The sequence below is a fragment of the Anopheles moucheti genome, chromosome 2 (genome assembly GCF_943734755.1).
Source record: "Anopheles moucheti chromosome 2, idAnoMoucSN_F20_07, whole genome shotgun sequence".
Classification (NCBI taxonomy): Eukaryota; Metazoa; Arthropoda; class Insecta; order Diptera; family Culicidae; genus Anopheles; species Anopheles moucheti.
Genome location: NC_069140.1, coordinates 48,737,866 through 48,756,409, shown reverse-complemented (window position 1 = coordinate 48,756,409; position 18,544 = coordinate 48,737,866). Strand labels below are relative to the sequence as shown.

The window sequence follows — 18,544 nt, the reverse complement described above, 5'->3', positions numbered from 1 at the left end:
ATCACATCAGCTGACAGTCGCCATTGATGTGTACGTTTTGACACACGTGTAATTCTGGCCGTTCGCTTGCCCATAGTTCAGGGAGAAAATAAACGAACAGGTGTACCCAATAATAAAATCCACGGTTTTTGCTTTTAGGACTATTACACCGAAATAACCAAAATTTACACACATATTCGTTGTCTGCTGTTCTAATTTAGTTAAACATGATACGGGATCGGAGCTTGGTGAATTATAGGAGCAGCTTTTCTTTGAAATTTGGCGGGAAAATTTCGAACAATCAAAACTTGTACGCAACGCTGCTCACGCAGTTAGCAAAAATTGTACGCAATGACGAACAGGTGCACCTGATTTGAGCAGGCTGAAAATTCTACTTCTAGATAAAACTCCTACTACTGGTTTACTACTAAAAACAAAATATTGTAAAAAATCTATTGAATACTTCAAGTTTTTTTTTTTAATACCGGAAGAAGATAGAATAAAGTCACGCGTTATATTTGTGGTGGGAGGGATTTTAGAAGACTGCACGCATTACATTGGTTCTGGATGAAAAAATGTTTTCTCGAGAGATATAGAACCATTTTTTTACATCAAGTTTATTAGTTTTGTAAATAACATTCATGTAATACTGGAACAGGAGACAAATCTTTCAGAAATTTAAATTTTATACTAAATCATTATTACTACCATCTTCAACGCGTTTAGACCAACAAATACACATGTATTTGGATGCATTGTTTAAATTACAAAGAAAAACAATAGTACAAACATCTAACGGCAAGAGCTTACTGCCAAAAAAAAAAAAGTGAACAGCAACCGACCCCGGGAGTATATTGAATGGTTTGTCAAGGTCATGCAAAATATTGAACGTGAATCAAAACTACCTGTTAGCAATATAGTTTGGCCGTTTTTCTCGAAATGAAAAAAAAAAACCATTTGTTACCCATTGTGTTCTCAGCTGGTAAACTTGAATCTACTGAAACATTGACATTCAATCGCGTGCTTTGGTGGTTCACTGATCGGAAACGTATATACCGGTTCCGGATCCATCATATTTGTGTGTTGAGGTGATTGAAGCAACTACAATAGAACCATGCAATGTCAGTGTCAGGGGTGCAGTGTGCACTAGAGCAGTGGAGTTAAGTGAAGAATGGTGGTTTTAGTTAATCGGGTGTATAGCACCATTCAGTAGATCAATAGAAAACATTCGTTTAGAAGCACCCATGAAGAGCATATGCAGACAGATGATCATTGCTCGGAAAAAAGCTTATAAGCGTATGTTATTAAAATATTTATCATCCGAGCTGCTAGAATAATCGACGTAAGGTTTGGTAAAATAGTAAAGTCTGCAAAGGAATGCAAGCCTCAGCAATAAAAACGATGTGGGTTTTAAATCTTGATTGGCCCACCATACGCAGTACTAGATTATTTGGTTATGAGTAATTTTAAGTTAGAAAGTGTTTCACACTGTAGGGTTCTGTAGAACCGATATCAAATCCCATCCGAACGGTACTTAAATAGTAAGACTGACTATCAAGCTACGTGCTAAAATAAGTCTATTAAGTCATAAACGGCAATAAGATATTCGGTCGGTAGGGCAGGATTGCGTGTTTTATTTTCTATACAAATGTGACTATTATATAAAAATGTGACTATTGTTATATTGTTCCAACTATTCCTCAGTAAAAGGAAATTGATTCGGTAAACTAATTCCAGTATGGCCTCTCTCGCTGATGACGTAGCGTAAGAAAGTTCTTATCGTAACATGTTGCCAAACAAAACATGTTCAAGTGCATCGGGCGATTGTAATTGTTTCTTTGTGTAAACTAATCGAAAGCATTGGCCGGTAGGCTCACGTGTTGACCGGCGACGTTCAAGCGTGTTTGTGTGTTTTGCATTGAATGTCAATCACTTGCACATCGTGAGACCGTCGGGAAGTTTACATTGTAATATCCTTTGTCGCGAAAGACAACATCAATGGACATCCAATCGCACCAACGCTCAGTGGATTGGGGCATGGTAGCCAGTGTCATCCGTAATTACTATCGGTTGTTCACAATCGTGCGCATCCTTTGTGATCGCGATCGGTAAGATTCTGTACAGATTACGCATAAAAGAAACCGCGCGAGCATCTCTGATCCATCCGTTATCTGCCGTAAGCTTGGCCGGTGAGCAGGAAAGGGTGCGCTTAGGCGCGTTTGCCTTTGTTTCGCGGCTTCCTAACCGCACCGTAGACATCAATAATCGCAGCTGATTGCCGTGTTCGGTGGTCTGTTGAGCGTATCGATGCTGCGCTGTGACACATATGCGTCTCCGCTCGTGACTGCACCAACCGTGCCCGATAAGCCGTTTGGTTCGCAGGGTCGTCGGACATTATCGGACGGATCGTTGAGCTGGTAATCGGTCGTGTGTACCATAGACACCGAGGCATCTGCCGTAGCATAATGCCATGCCACAACGCCTCCGTTTCGAACAAGCATTGATTGATAAGGGAAACTACGGCGGGCAGCAAACGAGTCTGGATCGTGCCCGGCACTACAGCGTCCGCGACGTTTCCAATGCACTTCATCGCAGGACAGTCTGCAGTTCGTTCGCAGAATTGGAAGGGTTCGGGTCGCAGTTGTAGGCGACACAGCGAAAGAAAGAGAAAAAAAAGCACCCATCACCCTGGTCGATAGCGGGTTCTGCTGACAATCCGATTCACTTGTTCGCTGCTGTCGCGAACGCGTTCCTTCGCACACGCACACTTGTCGAATTGTTCGCGCGGTCTGCTCATTGCTTTTCGCGCGTCGAAGTCTCGCCGCGCTCGACCGCACACTCATTGACGATTTCGACCGGCGATCGTTCAGCTCGAACTGTGATCGGATTCCGTGTTACAGTCGCTGTCCATCAGTCGGTACCGGGCGCACGGTACGTTGCCGAGTCCGCATTTTACGCTCCCGTAACGCGTACCGTGGCCGAGCCTTTGCCCGTGCAGTTTGTTTGCCGTGAACTATTATTAATGCAATAGTGGGTAGGTAAAATGAACCGAATTTGTGCATTTCTGTGGCAGTGTGTGCAATAATACGAATAGTTTCGAGTCGCCGATGAAAGTTTACGCTGTGAATATTCTTACTGTAACGTGGTGGTACGATCGTGTGTGCTAGTGGTGCTAACCCTTGGCGCTGATAGTAATGCGAAGGCGCGTGTAAGCTGTCGCCGCTTATCGCATCTAGCGGCCGCATGTGTGCATGAAACGTTGGAATGTTCCTGTTTTGCTGACCAGCAAATAAATGAGCAAAACTATCGAAGCACATTATTGCGATGCTGCTGGGAGTCTTTCTTAAAGTGTCATAAAGCTGAGTCCATCTGTAGGTGCCACCGGCTGCTTTCCGGTTGGATTTGTAGCGTCAATCGCCCAATTCCTTTGCACCGGAATCACTTTCAGTGACGGTAAAGAAATAACCGATCGTAAGTGGTGTTCCGAGTGAGCGAAATTAAAACAGTCGTTCAAACAAACTTAACCGAAGCATCGCATGGTTAAACGTTAACCAACGATAAAATTTCGCCTTAGATAAGTGCTTCCGATGACGACAGCACAACTGGGAACGTCGGGACTTCCCACAAAAAGGTGGCCAACATTTCGTCCAAACCCGTTTCACGCCAAAATATCACACTTTTGGGCAATGTCTGGCTCACGTGTGTGGGTCCACCTGGTTGTGATCGGTGCTGATTGCGTCAGTGAGCTGATTTATAACTAATAACAGCCTTTACTGTTTTTGCCCGGTCGGTAAAGTCGGCTCGATAATGCACCATGACCCTGGTTGATCCGAATTTCGGTGTCAATTCAATACCGTACGGTGCCCGGTAAAGATGCGGGCAATGACGTTCACACAATGGCCATCATACGCAACATTCGCTAAGGACAAACCGTTTTGCAATTAGCAAGATAAGGACACGTTTTCAATTGGTTTTAATTAGATGGTTTTGGTATGGAAGCCGCTCTGGCAAACCAAATGGCAAGTAGTAGTAGTTGTTTTGACGGTATCATCAACTTTTAATCGCTCCATACTGGTACCCGCGATAGTGTTGTAGAGTTGGTGGGCAAAAAAAAGTTGTTCTAATCACCCGTTTTTAGCATCGAAATGACTCACAACAACGGAAGGCACTGTGCATAGCGTTAGTTTCGTCTTGTTTTATGCTGCATTCGATCGCGTTCAATAGGGGTCGGCCGGTGGTGTATTGGTGGCGGCGCCGATCTTCACACGACAGGACCGGTCCAAAATCCCATCCGGATCAATCCCCGCGTAGCAAGGACTTGACTATCCGGATACGTGTTAAAATTAAGTCTAGTAAGCCCGAAATTGGTAGTCATGACCTTTAGAAGGCCGTTACGCGAAAAAGAGAGAGAGAGAGAGAGTGGTCTTATAATTTGGAACTCACCACAGCCTACATTGATTGCTCGCTGTTCGGTTTGTTTGCATATTGTGTTATGAAAAATCATCAACGTAAATAAGTAAGTAAAACTATCATCTGCGCACAAGTTCATCTGCTAACCGCTTGCTAAATCGTTCCGCAAACACACTTGGGCAAACGAGCCAAAGTACGGCAGCGCAAGTGTAAATAGGTGCCACGAGAGCTAATCAATATCTTTGCAAATTGGCTTCAATCCCCAGCGCCGTTTTGCAGGTTGTCCGCGTTTTGGTCCAGTTTCGATTAGCATATTTAGCATCGCGTTTCAGTGGCATTTTTTTCAGCAGCACTACTAACGAGCATCACACAAGTGATCGTGTTGTGCTATCGTTTTCTTTCACGCCGCTAAACGGGGGCACATTAAAGATGCCCTGTGCCTCGGCCGTATAATTCGTGGGTCGCGGCATGGGCACGAAGCTGTAACGAAGCTGGAAGTGTAACGGCCAGTGCGGCCGATCGCGACATACGATCTCGTTACATCGATTCACGCATCATCTTTGCCGTGGCATCACGCATCTCATCATCCGCAACAATACAAGCAAGCGTTCGCATGACCGTTGGACAAACTGCTGGTGGTGGCAATGGCGAGCGAATGCACTTGCCGTGGTATAATCTTTGTGCGCACAGCTGGTGGGCAAGTTCAAGTTTTGTTTTGATGTCTTACTATTTTTTTGCATCACTTTTAGCGTCCCCTTGTTTTTTTGTGCTCTCTCTCTCTCTCTTTGCTACGAGTTCTTTTGTGCGCAAGGCTGTAGGCGTTTGTGGGGGCAAACGCAAGCTGATTGGGTTGGTTCACGCAGCAGCCCAGCGCAACGAACGCGTTTTTCAGCGATGCAGCGGAGTTGGAGAGAACTGCTCCACGATTCCATTCGATCGGCAGGTTAAGAAAGTTCACGTTCAATGTCAGTGGCTAGGAAGCTGCACGCGAGACCAAATAAGATACATTAAAACGGAGCAACTGTTTTTTTTTCTCATTCTGTTGTGCTGTTGTGGATATTTGCTGGTATGGCAATAATACGGCCAGCGCTCTGACAGTGGCCGGGTAGGCTCTGCAATTAATGTTCGCAACATTACCTTTTTGTCTTGCTGGTGGAACATCAACTGAATCATGACCTTGGCCCACATTACAAGCACGAAATCACCGACGCCGAGTTGTAGAATCGGAAAGAAAGCCTCCGTTTGTTTGTTCGCTCATGTCTCAATGTCGCTGTGTGTCAGCAGCAAACGGCCATCGATCCCGAACGCGGAACGCAAACTGGACGGATAATTTTGTGTAGTTCTGGCGAGGTAACGTTAGCGCATTTGTTGCTATTGGTGAGGCTCCCGTTGCCGAAGCCTTGTGCCGAATGCCAGTTCACGCTTAGTTTTCGGTACCGGCGCGAAGCTTATTAGTGGTCAGCAGCGACCATCGCCGTTGCCTTCGCGAACGTACGGCACCGAACAAAAATTCACGGATGACTGAACATTTTACGCTTTTCAGCGATTCGGTGCCTCTGTTCGGCAATGGGATGAAACTAGACTTACTAGAGGGAAGTTAGTAACAACGCTGTGATTCAATAACCTCAGCGATGAATGCACGAGGTGGAATATCTGATCACTTGAAGCGGAAAACAAGTTTGTGGATGTTAAAGAGGTAGTTGCAAGAAGTCAGCCAGTTATTGGGTTAATCTCTTAGAACCTCTTCAATGGACGATGACCATCATCTAGATCTTCTAGCCTCGCTGATAACACACTGCTTGACATTCGTCGATTAAATTGTCGCAATCTAAACCAAATCAATACGATTAAGATACGGCAGTAAAAGCAAACCTCAACGGTACGATAATCCTGGCCCGCCGCGCGAGCGCGTAATACGTTTAGTGGCCGATAAGGATAATAAAGCCTGACAAGCGGACAGCTGACAGCGTACGGACGGTGAGACTTTTTGCAAGAAGATGCAATAGAGCGAAATGGTCGTTGTACTTCACGGACACCGTCAATCGTGGGCACTGCATCGATAACAAGATAAGACTACTTCATTCGTACGAATTCCACCGCAAAGAGTTGCATGTCAATCAATCCACCAATGGCCATGGAATGGTGGCAATCGTGGTAATAAAACTATAACTCTACCCTGTCTGACGCCACCAGAACTTCCTGAGTGCCGTACCATGCCACCAAGTGGCGAATGGATGATGGGATTTTGAGATTATGGACAACTGGCAGGATAGCGCCGTAGACACTCACGTTGCCGTGCGTCAACCCGATTTAGAGTACAGCGTCAGCGCACTTCCTGCCACTTCCTACCCTGGTTGGGTTTGCTTTCCTTACGCGATCGAACCCCATCGAGAACATCTGTTTCGGATCCTTTCGGTGTCCGCGAACGAACGTGAACCGACGGTCGCCACGGAACTACCCTTACACATATTCACACTGGACCATTAAACCATAAATTAATCCACCCGTCCCAAACCCCGAATGGAATGGTATCCGGCTTGGGTATTGAATGGTGTAACACACCCAAAATTATAGTTTTTCAATGCCAATGCCGAATGCCATTCGGTGCGTTCTTTGCGAAATCGATGTAAACACGTGCTTGTCGGGGGCTTCTTGCCGAAAGCTACAACGCTGAAAGAAGCCCCCTTAATCGTTGGTCAGATTTAAAATAATAGCAATTAGACGAGTTTTACGAAGTAATTTATGGTGGCTTATTCGTTACTTTGTGCCGGTGACTTCCGGTGATTCGGCCCAGTGGATGAGCGGCCACCGGTGTCTTTGTCAGTCAGGGAATTATTTTCTGTTCACCAACGAGTTGTGCGTTATAAAAAAGAGAGAGAGAGAGAAAAAAAAATGCGCGGAATAATGGGAATGAGAAGGAGAGAGCAGCAAATGATACATCGTCTTCACAAATTGTAGCCCAATTAAAATGATCCGAGCTACAGTACCGGCCATAAAATTCGTTAATGGCTGTACGATACTCTTCGTGCTCCGAAAGGAAACTAATGATGCATCCATAAGTGGGCTGTAGAGTGAGGAATAAAAGATTTTTTGCTTGCGGGAAGCTGTGAAACCTTCAATAGAGTGTGTGTTTTTTGGTAACATTTTTTTCCACTACACCTGATCGTCGATGATCACCAACGATACCTCAACGGCTGCGTGTATGAAGTTGAGATGGACACGAATTGCTGGGCACGTGCCCAGATAGAATAACCCCATCTGATAGGATCATCTATGCTTATTATTCAAGCATTTCTGGTGTCAATGCCTGCGGTATGGTGTGGAGCACTACAAAAACTAAATAAATTAACAACTATTTCGATTAAACGACTCCCACAAATGAAGTCGTCCGAGTAACACACATGTGAAAGGATCGAATTTCTATTTTGCATAGAAATGGGACATAAATTATTAGCATATGATCGTCACGCGGGCGGACCCGTTGCTACCAGCTGATCAAGGGGTGGTTTGATCACCGCATCCAAAATCCATCCTCGTCCACTGTTCCGCCCCAACTTGGAGGTCGCGGAGCCTTATTGGTGATATACGGCGCGGCACTTTTCCTTTGCCGATTGCAAATCGCTTCGCCGGCAGATTTATTCAGCGAAGCGATTTGTTTTATGTTCGTAGGCGTTTAATATATCGCCTCTGCTCACGTACGCGGCAGATGGCAACGTGATTTTGAATAATGCGATCACATGCGAATAGTGGAATAGTTTTGAAGGAGAACTATTTGCAAAAAAAAATCTTATCATGCGCTAGAAATAGAGGAACTAAGCTTACCAGTGGACGTTTGAAATAGAATGCTAGAAAATTTGCATAGATGAACGATTCATTCATGAATGCTTGCCACATTTTCAGAAAGTAAATCGCGAACAAGAAGGGAACAAATTTAAATTTTTGATTTAGAAATCAAACACTGTTAATCGCCTCGCGTGATGCAGCAATACTAATTGTGCAGTTGTTAGCAGCGTCTATTTTCAGTTGAACCGTTCAGCGGCATTTTCACTTACCTGGAAGCGGCTAGAATAATAACTGCAGGATGCGGTGGAAAAGATTATGCCCGCATTTACATACAATTAAACAAATTAAAGCATTAGTTATAGCTGCCCATTGATTGCATTTTGCTTCTTCCGCTTCGATCTATTTCAGACAATCTCTCCCAGGCGGCGAACATGTAAAGGGCAGCCAGGGCCTGTAACGTGTGGTACACGTGGAAGATGTACTATGGCACAGTTTGAAAATTTGATCAACTCCGTCCCTGTACCGTGTTACGTGCGCTTACTGTTGTTGCTGCTGTTGCGGTTGGATCTGCCGGAAAGGGCAGGCAGGCCCATTTGTGAATGACAGCAATTTCCGCCCCCAAAAAAAAAGCAAAGCAAAAAATTAAGAAACTCGTCCATGAGCTGCGATCTTTAATCGATTAGTGGTTCAATTGTTTGTGTAAGGTGTATGGTCCGGTGCAAAATTTCTCAGCCACTACCTAATCTGCCCCCCCAATCGGATTGGGCCGACCGATAGCTTCGCTGGAAGCAACGCGCGATCGTCAATCAAACACGCACCGAATTCATAAATTTTTGCAAAGTGATAATTGATCGTACAAAAAAAAAAGTTATCATCTGCTGTAAGCTTCGAAGCATTAAGGTAAAGTGAGTGTGTAGGAGTGTGTGTGTGTGTGCAAAGGAGAAGTGCAAGGAGAAGGCGGTTCCTTCGGTCAACTATCTGATCGTGCAGGGGCGTACGCGTGCAATCAGGCATAGATCAGGCTTGGGCTTGGGTAGAAAAGATTACTGTATGCACCACGCTGGTGCACAACCGATGCGTACCTGTTTTACACCGGAATGTCCGAGTGAGTATTGCGTTCGCGTTGTGACCGTACGAAACACCCGCAACGTGCCCGCGATCCCGATCCCGCAAGTGGAGGATGTGTGTGGCGTACGTAGGAATCGGAGATAAACGGGGTAGATCTCAGTGAATCTCGCTGCTGGCGGTAAGGTGAGAAGTTTTTGCCCAGCTTTGCGCCGCCACGGCCGGTAGTGACTGAAACGAGCGAATCGGAAAGAAAACCAGTACGCGAATGTGAATGAATGCCGCGCGGGCAGGAAGATGGAATTCTAGTCCCGAGTGGAGGTTGATCCCGCACGGTGGACCTCCGCAAAGTTCATTCCATCGTCGGTGCAGGTGGAGTGATGTGGTAGTGGCTTATGCTGTCGTATTGGATCCAACACGCCGGTGCCAAAGTTTCGCTGCGTAAGGTGAGAGTGTTTTTCACGACTGCCGGTGAAGGATGTTGTGATAGGTGAGGTGGGTGCGATGCACAAACAAGTGTAAAGTGTCATTTAAACAATTTGGCTGCAAGTAATATAACGCGCGTGAAGCGAAACTCCTTTTGCAGTCCGCAATCTTAACTGATCGTAGTGCGTAGTTGCGTAAGTGTAGCACCCGATTCGACCCGAAAGGTGGATAAGTGCAGTGTAGTGTTGCAACTCGCTGATCTAATCGCAGTTTCGGGGGTAAGGTAGACGCACCAATGTACAGCCATGACGCCCAAAGAGTGGTTCGCTTTGCTCCTGTTTTATGCCGCGTACCTGTTCATGGGCGCCAGCGTGTTCTATCATGTCGAAAACGACCTGGAGACGGAGCGCCGGGCTGAAGAGCTAGCAGAACGAATCGAAATTAATGGTATGTATAGTTTTAATGATTATATTTATTAACCGTGATCATGCTGGTAGTGTTTATTATTCCAAGTTTACATGATTTAGTTCTGCTACAAAACTAGCTGCAAAAGATCCTTACAATTTTGGACCATACGGCGAAGTGCCAACATTACACCAATGAAGATAAATCTATGAAAATTTCAATTTTATTATATAGATTAGTTGGTGAATCTATTCTTTTCTTGCTATAAATGTGCCTTCATGGTGTAGATGAAATATTGAAACAACACAACTTGCAACAATTGTATCGATTTGGCATACGTCAGGCTCGTCAAAGAAGATCTTCGTCGAATACAGTTCTTCTCGTGCTGATATTGCTGAAATTTTTCCTCAAATTGTAGCGAAATGAAAATAGTTGAATAAATTCTACATAAGATTGACATTTTTCTCCAATACAATTATCGCTATACAAATAATAATAAATTTCTTTAAAAAAAAATTTACACAAACCTTTGATTTTTTTTAGTTTTGAGGACATTTTTGATTAGATTTTACAATTGGTCTGAAATTTTAATGTTTTTATATTTTTTTCTGTTTGCTTCTGAGAAGTTTGTCGATAATTGATATCTAATTGCTAATAATATAGAGTAATAACACAATTTAAAAAAAAACCATTCAAGTTGTTTGGGCGTAAACATGGGCTAATTAAATGACTAAATATTAAAAAGTCAATAAACTGTCTCGTTATTTGTTTTTTTTTCTTAAATTAGTTTGCATTGCCTTTATATTTCATTCGTACAGTAAAATATTTGCATGATGAATTAAACTTGAAACAATTTAACGAACAAAGTTTCACGACTTCTTTTAGCATTCAATATCAATCCAATCGATCACCAACAACGCAACGTAAACGAAAACGTGAGAATGTTTATATTATTTTGCTACAGCATAGCGTGAAAAGAAAGGACTCACGATCAGATCATACGATAATGCATCTTGGGGAGCTTGCGAACAATTGTCCGTTTCATCCTTCCTATTCGTCTAGAATGGTTTGCAGTCATAGATCGCTGCACTAATCCCCTATTGCAAAAGCACGTTCGCTGTGATTGTGGGTGCGCGATCATGTAAATACAATCGCACCCCCCCCCCCCTTAAAGTCGTGGTTAAACCCATTCATCTCGCCAAGCGGTCGAATGGCCGGTGGTGACCAATTTCCTGTTGCTCATAAATCATCAAATTGCCGGTCCGCGACACGATCAGCTCGATGCCTATCGGTTCGTTTATTCGAGTACAGTTTAAATTCTAATGAACCTTTAACCTTCCCATCGGTGTGCCGCCAGTGAATGGAATCGAATCTCCCGTGCGCCTAATGTGGCCCGGTACTTGAGCTAGAGGCTCACGTATCTTTTCGCACTTGACGCGCCACGCTTCGGTGGTGACGAGCTGGTGTACATGGTTGGCAGTGCAAATTATCAGGTTGCCCGGGCCCGGTCCACGGGTGGGTGTTTTGTTGTTACTATTTGCCGTACAGCAACGCTTATCAACCGGCTAGTTGTGTAGCTGGTAGTAAAGGGTCAGCTTTGCATGCACGTGTTGTGGCCGTTCGCGGTGTCAGCGGCTGAGGACATACTTGGAATTGATGCGCTCTACTTGTGCGTCTTCACGATCGCACTCATGGCGTGTGCTCCTTTGCCATGGGAACTATTAAAATAATGACAAAACCGTGTTTTAGTGTCGTTTGTCAAGACATTTGTTTGCTAATGGACGTTAGAAAACAAATATCTCTGGAGTTGTTACTAATCAATAAGTAACTATAATAGCAAAGCATTGCAATCATTCCAGCAAATATTTAAAGCGAACATGATATTTTTACCGCTCTATTACTCAAAGGAAATATATTTCATGTCGATTACATGCTGTAAGTGAATGAACGTAAAGAAATACTTTTTTTATAGACGAAATCTCTATAATTAGTTATTCTCGAAATTAATACGGTTAGGTCAAGTTAGTTAAGTTCTTCAAAGTCTGACATCTGATATTTTACACTAGAACTACCAAGTGCGTTATTTATTGTTTTTGGTAATTTTATAACCAATTTCAAAGAGCTAGATCAGGGTATAATACTCTATTTTTGAATTCTTACAGAACAAATCTATAAAAGTCAAACATCAACTACTGTAGAATTATAATGATTTTATTTTTTTTATCTTTCTGAATTCGTTATTGACTTACACGAACTTTGGCAGTTAGAAAAAAGGAATATTATTTTCTCTTGCTCAGTAAAAAACAATATACCTCTAAACACACACTTACATTCTATTGATTCGGTGTTAAATGAGAAAGTAGGTCTCTAAAACAAGGAAAGACCGTACATAATACATAAATGCATAAAATAACACAATTTTCCTCTACTTTCTGAAGAAGAAGTACGTGAATACCATTATTTATCCACACTAAAACCGTAATATGTTTGAGCAATCCAGAGCGTACGTTAAGTCATCTAATATATGTATAATAAAACCAGAAAATGTTAAGTTATCTGGGTTATGTTCAATGTTGTCTGATGCCTTTAAAACATAAATAAAAGTTAAATTAGCTCCTTCTTTTCTCAAGCATTAGAAAGTTATATTCGATACAGCAATAAATTCGAAATACATAAAAAAGAGATATACCAACAAAGATGACAATGCCAACATAAGTAGCTTTTAGCGTAGTAGGCGAGACAAGATGTTTATACAGCAACAATGTATCTTAGGAACGACCATGCGATGCGGAAAGTTTTAACCGGACCCATATTATCGTACTGCTGAATCGTTACCAGCACGATCCGCGTTGACAGCAATGAGGTGATTTCAATTAAACAAATCATCTAGCGCAGCTTTTCACCCTACATGGAAGCTCATTCGCAACTCAGTGTCAAGTGCATCGATTAGCATCGAGCTCATTGGAAGCAGTTCGCATTACCAGATGCATTAGATTACTTAATTTGAATATTACAATGCCCGGTTTTGTTGCCCGGTTGCCTATTAATGTCGCGGGACGCGTGGCAATTGCTACACTTTTGCATCAGGCGTGTATCAGCAGTGCGACGAGTGTGAATCGAACGGACAAGATACTTTAACGCTACCGGTACCGGGTAGCCGCCAGTGCCTTGGTGGTGCAACGAAGGCATTTAATTAATGACTAGTTTGGCGCGTGACCGTTACTGAGCTGCGTTGGTAGATCAATTTGAATCAATAAATCAGGACGGAATGTGGTATATGACAGCTGATTTAATAAGTTACCAGATTGGTTCAAAGGTACTATTGGCACGCGAGGAATTTCATTGAGATCGTTCATGGCAGACAATTTTTAATCTTGAAAAAAATGTGCAAAAAGTATTTAAATTCATTTCTAAGCAGGCTATTTGTTACTCGGTGTTCAGCCATAAATCTCGTACCCTGTCTAGATGAATCAGGTATTGATAATTGTATATTATATAGGCACACCTAATTTGCACATTCTGGTGAATCTTCACGGCTGTCCCGTCAGGATGGCTCCATCCGCGGTTAGCTGAACAACAATGTTCGGTTTTATAACTGGAGCCACTGTACCCGCCACTAATCGAATCGCCCTGGGTGTCCATGATACATGCAAATAGATTATTAGGTGCCCATTTTGTGATTCAGTTAGCACTTACGATCTCACATTTTTCATCTGCTAGCCGATAGACCTTCAAGATACCGGAAGGATGAATATTTTCCTGAAGGTGGTTAAAATTCGGCTCGATTTGCATTATTATTGGTTTCTTACACCTAAAGCAAACTACTCAACTGATGTTGTCATCTTCTGAGAAAGCTGTTGAGTGACTGTAGCGTGGCAGTATCAGGTGGCCAAAAATTGATGCAAGTTAGGAGAAAGGTGTCAGTTTGTCAATCTATATATATATATATAAATAGGGTAAACGGAGCAATGGGGGAATAATTTGCAACCAATTTAGTAACCTCAACCTTTTATTGCACGTAGCAGGAATGTTCAAGATTTACGACGATTCCGTTCCAAACGCTGACCATGTGCTGGCCATTGTGTGAGGGTAAAAGATGCAAATGCAGCAGTACGATCTTATCCCGTATTATATCTCTTTATTAGCATTATTTATGACACGTTTCGAAACAGGTCACCGAAGTAAATGACGTCACCCGTTAACGTGACGCGTCCCACAGCCTATCGCACTGCCGATAACTCCTTAGTGACTGCAGCCTCCCGTGGATGTATCGCAAGAATGGCGTAAAATGTCACACTGCTCCATATAGGTTTTCTCGCACTTGTGATAGCAATTGTTAGCAAACATAGCAAGGCAATGGTGCTAATGAAACACTCCCATTGTGTGTGTTTTACGTTTTTGCAACAAAGTGGAGATGTAAGCGGAAACTATTTCCGGAACAGAGCGTGCTGCTCAGTATTTTGAGCTTAAAAGCGTGTTCTCTGCGTAATTGCAATAATTCATGAAAAAAAAAATACATTTAATTTTCATTTTTACTCAACAGAAATGCTCGTAAAATATCTGTCACCGGAAGATGTGTTGTTGCAACGGAAGCTGATTGGACGTTTGGATGGGTACTGTGGAAGCAAGGTGACAAATTACACCGAAGACGAGTACGAGCCACCTTACGTTTGGGATTTTTATCATTCGTTCTACTTTGCCTTCATTATCTGTTCAACTGTCGGTAAGTGCCGTAGACGCGATGCAGTCCCAACCAGGTTTAATTAATTGTCGAAAATCTTTGTTGCAGGCTATGGAAACATCTCGCCGCACAACACGTTCGGAAGAATATTTTTAATCTTTTACGCACTCATCGGTCTGCCGGTCAACGGTTTCTTTTTCGCGTACGTTGGCGAGTTCTGGGCACGTGGAGTAAGTTCTACGCTTTTACGCGCTTGCATGTAACCTTTTCCCTAACGCGACCGCTTTCACGCTCACTCCCGTTTTCGCACAGTTTGTCCGGCTGTACCGACGCTACAAGGCGTATAAATTATCTGCCAACGCACGGTACGCACCGCGTAGGATCAGCCTTATTGGGCAGATTGTGCTGTACCTCGTACCCGGCGTGATCGTGTTCATCTTCGCACCGGCGTGCGTTTTTACCTACTTCGAGAAGTGGCCGTACGACGTGTCGGTGTACTACGCGTTCGTTACGCTGACGACGATCGGATTTGGTGACTACGCGGCATCGTTCCAATCGTCACAGGAGCACGAGTTCGGGTCGCTGTTCACCGTCTACAAGATATTCATCATATTTTGGTTCTTCGCCGGAATCGGTTACATTTTTATGATTTTGGGGTTTATTGCCAAGTAAGTATGGGTTTTGGGGCCTGTTTTGGGGCCTGCCAGAGTTGCGCGCAACAGGTGAAGCAGCACGGGAATGGCAGCAGGCAATAAAGCACAATTTATTACTTACCGGTCGCGCATAATTACAGAGGTATATCGCACAAGAAGATTCAAAACCTGGAAAAGCTGGTCGCTTCCAACCTGAAGGAAACGCAGCATCGCGTGTGGAACGGAGTTACCAAAGACATTAGTTACCTGCGCAAGATTCTGAACGAGGTGTACATGCTCAAGTTTAAGGTGAGTTTAAAAGCCACTAGTTACGCTGTCAGGTCGTTGTCAGATTGGGGCTGTTTTTTTTCTTTGTTGTCTGTCAGTTTGTTATGGTTTGCTCGCATGATATCGTACGTGCGACTGTTTGTTCGCTCCGTTACGGGTTTACTAGGGAACCTTAACTTCGCACACTGTTGGTAATAGGAGATATAATTCAAACAAATATTTTCTTCCAATGCATCGCTCGTTAGTGGATGGCAAACTCACGGTAAGCGGCATCCCGTGCGCGATTAGTTAACATCCTCATTCGGTGTACTTTTGGCATTGCAATTCATTAGTGGTGCTTTGTGCGTGTTTATCTTTTATCTCGCCCCATTTGCAGCCCGTGTATGAGGAACCTTCGGACCGGTGGTTGAGTCTCTCGAAAAGCAGATCGAGCTCCTGTCCCGAGCTGTCGATGTATCGTACGACAGAGTGTCCCATCACTCGACGCAAGCGCGCCAACTCGGAAAGTGTTCTGGTGCTGTCGGAACCGAGATCCCTCGATGGTGGTTCGCTGGTGCGTCGCCTCTCCGATACCGATCTGAATCGTATCAATCGCGAGAAAACGTTCGGTGTGCAGGCGCTCGTACAGCCGGCCGAACTGCTTGCCCGCGTTGTGACGGCACTGGGCAACATCACGGCCAATCCGGACGATAATCAAAGCTTCCTCGAGCGAGCATCACTAAATGCGGGTGTGAACTGCTTTTCCGACTCACAAATTCTAGCGAGCGAACGAACCTGGTCCGGCTGGTCGATGAGTGGATCGGACAAGAGCGCCTACTTGACGGCACCCCCGATGCGGCCTCGAGCCGCCTCCGATATTGGGCTGCCACCACACGCTACATCGCAGGTAAGTGAACGTACGAAGGATGGTAACGGTGATTCTCGAAAGTGCTAATGGTGCGTAATACTTTCCCCAGGATGCAAACGAGTGGACTTGGAGCGGTGGTGACAACACGCAGATACAGCAGATATTGCAGATCCGGCAGAAGGTGAAGCAGAAAGATAACCTTCTACGGGCGGCTTTATCTAACAACGCAACGTTTGACTCTAGCCTAACGATCAACGTTCCTCCAACCGGTCCGGAGGTTAAAGCTTCCGCCGTAAACCGTGGTATGCTGCAGCGGCTAAATCCATTCCGCAAGCGTTCCAAGACACCCGCTCCGGACCTGGAAGCGGGTCCCCCGCTCGACTCTTACCTATCGGCCACCAGCAAGGGTCGCAGTTCGATGTTTAATCTGCCCACCTCATCCTACCTGATGGCGACGTCGCGAGGACGGGGTTCGATTCTGTCGATGCCGCCGCAGGATGAGCATCTGCTCGAAACGACTACCATAGGCGATCTGTTGCGTGCGCTGGAGCGGATGCACACGGACACAGTAACGGCCGGGGATTCGCTTGGTCGAAACAGCAATATGCCCTCGACGGGTGTGGGGCAGAGCAATTTACCGTCGCTGTTAACACTGTTCACACCACCGATGGAGGTTGGGTCGCGGCGTGGATCTATGAAACCAGCACTGGCACGCACGGGAAGTGCCGATTCGGCACCGATCAATCGACGACCATCGTTCCGTCCAACAAATCCACCGTCCTACTCAGCGACGGTGTCCGGATCGCCCGGTGGAGGCGGTAGTCCGACGCTCAGTGTTATCAGCCCATCACCGAAGCCCATCCGGCGGCGGTTTAGCGTGCGTCCGTCGAATCTCGCCTATCCACCGGGTCACTGTCCACGGCCGCTCATGGGTACAGCCGAACAGCTGGGTGCATCGCACATTAGCTCGTCGTCCCAATCGTTGCACAATCTGCCCACGACGACATTGCAGCGAAGGCTCTCAGCTCGACCGAGCCCGCTAGCTACGAATCAATCCTCCCACCTGACCGTACCGACGGCAGTGCCAGGTGCCGGCGGTATGGGTGCTGCCGGGAACAGTCCAGGACAGTTCCGGTGGAGACCGAACCTGATGCGATCAGATTCGGATCAATCGGCAGCACCGGCCGGGCTACCAGTAGCGAACAGTGCACGCAATCGTCACAGTAGTTTATCGAATCTGTTCGATCAGAAGCGTTAGCGAGGAGGCAGAAGTGATGTATTGAACAAAAAATGAAGGGAAATCAACCAGGATGAATTAGCATCAACAACAGCGTGAACGCCACCATGGAATGTATCAGTATTGTTCCGTTGTCCTGCGGACAACGGCTAGAAATATGAAGCTATTTATGAAAAAAACATTCGATGCCATTCAAACCAGTCATTATGCGTTTGTTAGTTTGTAGATACGATGTAACACACCAGTGGTTCATGAACGGCTCTGGACCAGTGGAGGCGAATGTGATTCTGTCACGGACACAGTGATAGTTTACAACAGAAAAAGGGGCAGCAAATAGCGGAATAAATACAATCGTACGGCAAACAATAAAACAATGTCCGTTGTGGACTTTAAAATCGCTTGTTATATTCATGAATGTTTTAAGCTTGCCTGGGACAATAGCTGAACGTATATGGCAGCCCATCAGCATTTGTTGCACATCATAATTGATCATTTTCGTTCGATGCATTGGCAAACGTCCAAATGGGAAAGGTGTTGGTTGGGTGATGTTTCTGTCACTGTGGTACAATTTCGCATCGATTGTCCGGGATGAGTATTTTTATCACCCAATCTAACCCGTGTGCTCGAAGTGCAAAAAGAAAACCATTGAACCGGGCACCATATTGTGCATGACGTATCATTCATACACTCTGGTATATCGTTGGGCTTGGCTTGTTGATGACACTTGCCGACAGCGGCGTTGGGGAAAACATTCTACACATTGGCCATTTGATTCTCATGACGCAAGGCCC

The 18,544-nt window shown here is 44.9% G+C and overlaps 1 protein-coding gene across 1 annotated transcript; it reads left to right on the top strand.

Annotated features, from left to right (window-relative positions):
* The first annotated feature begins 2,657 nt into the window (after positions 1 to 2,657).
* LOC128297449 (open rectifier potassium channel protein 1) lies at positions 2,658 to 18,124 on the top strand. The gene is made up of 8 exons (XM_053033086.1): positions 2,658 to 3,013; positions 8,581 to 10,110; positions 14,612 to 14,791; positions 14,858 to 14,979; positions 15,062 to 15,417; positions 15,543 to 15,690; positions 16,046 to 16,555; positions 16,626 to 18,124. The coding sequence occupies exons 2-8, from the start codon at positions 9,969 to 9,971 to the stop codon at positions 17,772 to 17,774; spliced, it is 2,607 nt and encodes an 868-aa protein (XP_052889046.1). The 5' UTR covers positions 2,658 to 3,013; positions 8,581 to 9,968; the 3' UTR covers positions 17,775 to 18,124.
* The last annotated feature ends 420 nt before the right edge of the window (positions 18,125 to 18,544 follow it).

Bases quoted from the DNA above. Each gene is read 5' to 3' on its own strand.
- LOC128297449 (XM_053033086.1), top strand. From the start codon at position 9,969: ATGACGCCCAAAGAGTGGTTCGCTTTGCTCCTGTTTTATGCCGCGTAC. The intron at 14,980-15,061 runs GTAAGTTCTACG...GTTTTCGCACAG, and splicing joins GCGAGTTCTGGGCACGTGGA to TTTGTCCGGCTGTACCGACG. The intron at 16,556-16,625 runs GTAAGTGAACGT...TACTTTCCCCAG, and splicing joins CACCACACGCTACATCGCAG to GATGCAAACGAGTGGACTTG.